The sequence below is a fragment of the Anneissia japonica genome, unplaced genomic scaffold (genome assembly GCF_011630105.1).
Source record: "Anneissia japonica isolate Jap-2015-1 unplaced genomic scaffold, ASM1163010v1 scaffold287819_len434453_cov191, whole genome shotgun sequence".
In the NCBI taxonomy this organism is placed as follows: Eukaryota; Metazoa; Echinodermata; class Crinoidea; order Comatulida; family Comatulidae; genus Anneissia; species Anneissia japonica.
This window is the reverse complement of record NW_022713610.1, coordinates 344,086-349,085: the sequence shown is the minus strand read 5'-3', so window position 1 is coordinate 349,085 and position 5,000 is coordinate 344,086. Positions and strand designations below refer to the sequence as shown.

At 31.7% G+C, this 5,000-nt stretch overlaps 1 protein-coding gene across 11 annotated transcripts in view; it reads right to left on the bottom strand.

The window, feature by feature from the left end:
• LOC117108517 overlaps window positions 1–5,000 on the bottom strand; it is a 33,236-nt gene that overhangs the window by 26,046 nt on the left and 2,190 nt on the right. For 2 of the 11 annotated variants that reach the window (XM_033250547.1, XM_033250546.1), the window contains exons 1-3: window positions 2,381–4,499; window positions 1,081–1,107; window positions 1–174 (exon numbers count right to left, since the gene is read on the bottom strand). The exon at window positions 1–174 is cut by the window's left edge and continues 174 nt beyond it. In XM_033250547.1, coding sequence (XP_033106438.1) covers window positions 1–174; window positions 1,081–1,107; window positions 2,381–2,426 — 247 coding nt within the window. In that variant the 5' untranslated portion in view covers window positions 2,427–4,499. Of the gene's footprint in view, window positions 175–1,080; window positions 1,108–2,380; window positions 4,500–4,523; window positions 4,644–5,000 lie in introns of those variants that run through there. The other 9 variants (XM_033250544.1, XM_033250540.1, XM_033250542.1 and 6 more) reach the window with 9 other exon arrangements.

The following is a 5,000-nucleotide window of genomic DNA, read 5'->3' as shown; positions in this document are numbered from 1 at the left end:
AGTCGTATTCACTCTCAATATCAACATCGTATAATGTAAGCAATATGTGATGATTCTCTGGTGCCGTAAACTCCCAATAGCAGTCCAGATCGTGCTGATAGCTAACTGGGTAGTTCGAAGAATTTACTATCTGATGTTCTCCGGAGGCTAACGTTTTAAATACTGGTAGGCAATCTTACAAATGAATATAAAAAAAGTGTACACTCGTTAAATATTACTGAAATTATAATGTTCAGAAAACATAATGTTAATATGGGTATTAGTGTAGATACGTCTATATAATACCCATATAAATAGCACACCTTGTGGCCAAGAATAAAATCTGAGAAAAAGATAATTTTAGATATAACATAGTAAAACATACAATAGGAATAATAAACAACAAATCAGTGATGACTTGCCACTCTGGTGTTTAAACAAGAGATGGATTATTGATTTAGTGTAGGCACCGCTAATTGTAAAAGTGCATTATGAATTATACTACGAAGTTTTTTAGTGAAAACTTCATATTAATTAAAAAATATTAAAAGATATTGTTCTATCCATTTGCGTATATTGATTTTTTTTTTGGTATGAGCAATATTCAAATCTATTTTATTTAGTATGTCTATTTATATTTTGGTTGCTTTTTGATTATATATAACTTGGATGAACCGTATATACATCTTTGGATGCACAAGGTATAGTCTAACGTGTGCCACTGTTATAAAATTGTTATCCTTTAAATATTGTATTGTATATTGTCTCAACTGGCATGAATTGGGTTGGTCTAGTTCCATCTACAGTCATAATATTACTAATTATTTTAATGGACTCAAAATACGATTGCAAGGATTTTGTATCCTATGTACTCCGTTTCTGGTTTACTTTCCAAATTTTGGTAACATAGTGTGTCTTTCTTAAGTATGTCTTTTTATATCATTGGGATTTGAAGCCACTTGCACCTTAATAAGGCATTTAGAGTACCCTCACATTTACTTTCTTAGTTTACTTAAATGTAGCAAACTAATTGTTGGCATCACTTATAGTGCTATTTTCTATATAAATTACTTTATGTTAAAATGTTGTTTGTAAACTTACCTGGGGCTTGAGTTGTTACAGCAGTAGCTAGATAAAACATATCAAAATATTTTACTTTAAAACAAGAAGTTTTCCATCTATACTGTCGTATCAACCCACAAAAAAAATTACTTGTGATTTCCGTATATTTTCCTCTGCTCTGCAAGTGCATATCATTATGTTACTTTTCCGCTTAATAGATTAATAGAGGATGAGAATTAATAAGGGATACTCAAAGGCATAAATACAAGCAGATACATATTTGAATGTGCACAAAATTATCAAAGTTATCCGAATGGAAAAATACTATAATACATTTGAAGTAATAAAACAATAAGTCATACACTATAAAACAAAGTGAAGGATTTAAACACATTTACTGCTCAACCCGTCAACATCCAAAAGACATTAAGCTATGATTAATAAGGGATGCTCAAATTCACAAATACAAATAGATACATATTTGAATGTGCACCAAATTATCAATGTTATTCGAATGGAAAAATACTAGAGTACATTTGAAGTAATAAAACAATAATGTATACACTATAAAACAGAGTGAAGGATTTAAACACATTTACTGCTCAACCCGTCAACATCCAAAAGACATTAAGCTATGAATAAACACGTTCAGCTTTTAATGTATCACCACAAAAAGGGACACCATTGAAATAAGTCATTAATTTACTTTATGGACCATCCTTAACTTAGCTTTGATGTTTGTTGTTTTTATGTTTTTGGTTATAATGTTCTTGTACTCATAATTTTATTGTAAATTTATGTTATTTTCAAATAATGCTTGATAGACCCTATTTGTAGATTTTCCCATGTTTTTATGTACCTTTGTCGATTTTTGACGTTTTAATATTTAATGATTGCATTTTATTGTTGTTGTTTTATTATTCAATGGCTTGATTTTATTATAATTTGATATTGGACGCTACTCTTTGAAATGATTTTCATGTTTTTTAAATTGTGTGTGTGTATATAAAGCTTTTTTGACAGTTTATAAGTAATACAAAATGTATTTACTCAGAAACCCCACTTTTTAAGGTATTGAGAGCAGGACTTATTAATTGAAATAGAAAGGTTAAAAAACGTGGACGGTGACTGAATTATCTTTAGCGTTTCTATAAAATGTAAGATGTAACTTACGACACTTCAGTATCTAAAGGTTAATTTGTTTATATTTTCAAGGTCATATTATTATTAAGCATAATGATGATAATAATGATAATAATAATAATAATAATAAAATAATACAAATAATAGAGATGATGATGACAATGATAATAAAAATAATAAGTTGGCTAATACATACCGACTCCTGTTTTGAGAAGTATGAGCATGACCATTAGCCAATGCATGTTTATGATCGTCAAAACAAGTGTGACAATGAAATTAAATCTTAAAAATAAAAAAAAAATGATTACAACAAACAAATATAGAGTAGTAAGGCAACTAATGATAGTTTGTTACTTACTTTATGTGTTACAAGTTTTCTTTCTACTTTTACGTTGAAGAGCAGATCCCGGCTGAGTATTGTCTAAGATGCAAAGGTAACAACACATGTGGTCACATTAAAAATAATAACAATAATAATAAAACGTGTGCAGACAATATTTACAGTGTAGAGTAAAAACTGAAGATCGATTTAGTAGATCCCGATGGGCTTCTGAAGTTCCTGGGCTTGCTGATGATGATTTGACCAATGTTGATGTGGGTCCACAAGCATTTTTGGGATGCTTTGTGTGTTTCTTTTTTTTTCTCGATATATAGTGCCCTATGCCTACACGCTTTGTTATTAATAGTAGCATTTGCTTTTTACAGTTATAATTTAAGTATACTACATTTAAAAGACAGTTAATAATTATTTTTACTAAAATGTTTATATTAATATAGGCCTATATTTAAACAAACATTGATTACCGGGATTATCAATACTAGATTCGTGAATGCGTCCACTCTTCTCATGGCTGAATAACTCTAGGCCTACTTAAGCCTGATACAGACTTAGAGTTAAATAGAACTTCGTTCCACCCTGTAATTGCTGAGAGATTCTGTTATGTACTTACCCTATGTTGACGCGTCTGAAAATGAGTGCACAATGCGTCGCCAGGAGTATTCGGCCACTCATAAGTGTTGGCAAGTCCCCTTGTCAGGGAGCTTGGACCTCTCGTCGGGGAATTCCTGGCGCCTCATCCCCTGTACTAAGGTTTGCTAGATATTATATACACATTTTGTCTTTTTTTTGGTTTGCACAATTTCTAGTGGAATATTCGTTTTATAAAAAAAATTGCTACACCGATGGTCAATGCAACAATTCCAATGATTAGCATAATATACCAGTGAGTAATATGTTACACTCGTGATAATTATCACTGTGCATAGGCCTGCTTCATTGATCATGCTACACAAGATCACCATCATCATGCTAAAATAAGCCCGCCTCGGAAACATTCCATAGGCCTACCAGTTATTACTGTGATCATGCTACACCAAATTATCATGCTACTCACCATCATCGTTATGTGTACAAATTTGTATACAAAATCCATTTTAGTCTTGTCTAAATCTTGAATCATAAAAACCCATGACAACATGACCATAATTGACTATTACAGTAATAGCGCTACGAAATGTTACAGTTCCAATATAATTGTAGGCCTAAAAACATTGTGTGTAGGCCTAATATTCACAATCTTCATGAAGCCTTTCGCACACGAGAGCTATCTACTTTGAAAAACTATGACACATTTACTGTTCACAAACTTAAACAAAATGTGATGATATGATGCAGGCCTATGATAACTTACCTTTAACAACTCGAGTGTATAATTAGAAGATAACTATAGCAAAATTATAGGTCTACTTACTCAAGAGTCGATAGGCTATGAAGTACACATATCTATGATGTTATCTTGTTGTGATGACATATTGTTCAAATTCATTGTCATTGTTCAGCCACAAAAGCTGGCTGTTTACCTGTTCAAGTCGTCAATTTTACATTCTACTATTTAAGGTAGTGTTCTTTTGAATGCAATTCAGGCATAAACAAAGTTTGCAGTATAAAACGTACTTTATAGACTACGGTACTTCCTTAACAAGAAACATATGTAGAATATAATATAGCGTAACAGTAATGAAACTCAAATCGACTACGAAAACTATTCACCCACAAACCGTTATCTTAATGTGTTTTCTCCAATAGATTAAGTTGATATGAATGGTATGAGATACTAAATAATCTTTATTTTAATTTGTTTAGACCAATTGTGTAATTTATTGTTTTGAGATCGAGGTATCTGCGACTGGATTAGATCTGCGATATACCAACGTGGCATACAGTAGTGATATGATAATCGCATTGACAAAGACGTCCCATATAAAAATTGTGTAGACATATAGACCCAGACATACACAGTACTAATAAATTTGATTAGGAAATTAATATTGACCAGTACCTGTCTTTGTATTGCTTCTCCCCCTTACAGCATTCATTTACTTAATCTGGAAGAAGCATTCAACATGAAATACAATTGACTTGCCATAAATGTCGTGATATCAAAGTTTATTGACATTATGTCCTCAGCATTGTTAGTTTTGAATAGGGCCTAGATTGAATTCAGTCAAAACAAGGAATTGAGGTCCCTTAACAATGGGCGTACAGTATTAACATCCGTGTCACCTTAAATAACTCGCATTCATGATTCGATTGTTTAAATAAGGAAATAATAGCCTATACCTGATATTATGTAAACCGAATCTAATAGCATCCAGGTCCCCTAAAATAACCCCATTTCTTGAGTTGCTTTCTTAAATAAGGAAATACACATATGGTATTATTTCTATTATATATACATATACTTCCATGCACACATACACTCACACATCCGCACTCCCTCTCACACAGGCCTTCTTAAAAGAGAAAAACAAATAAA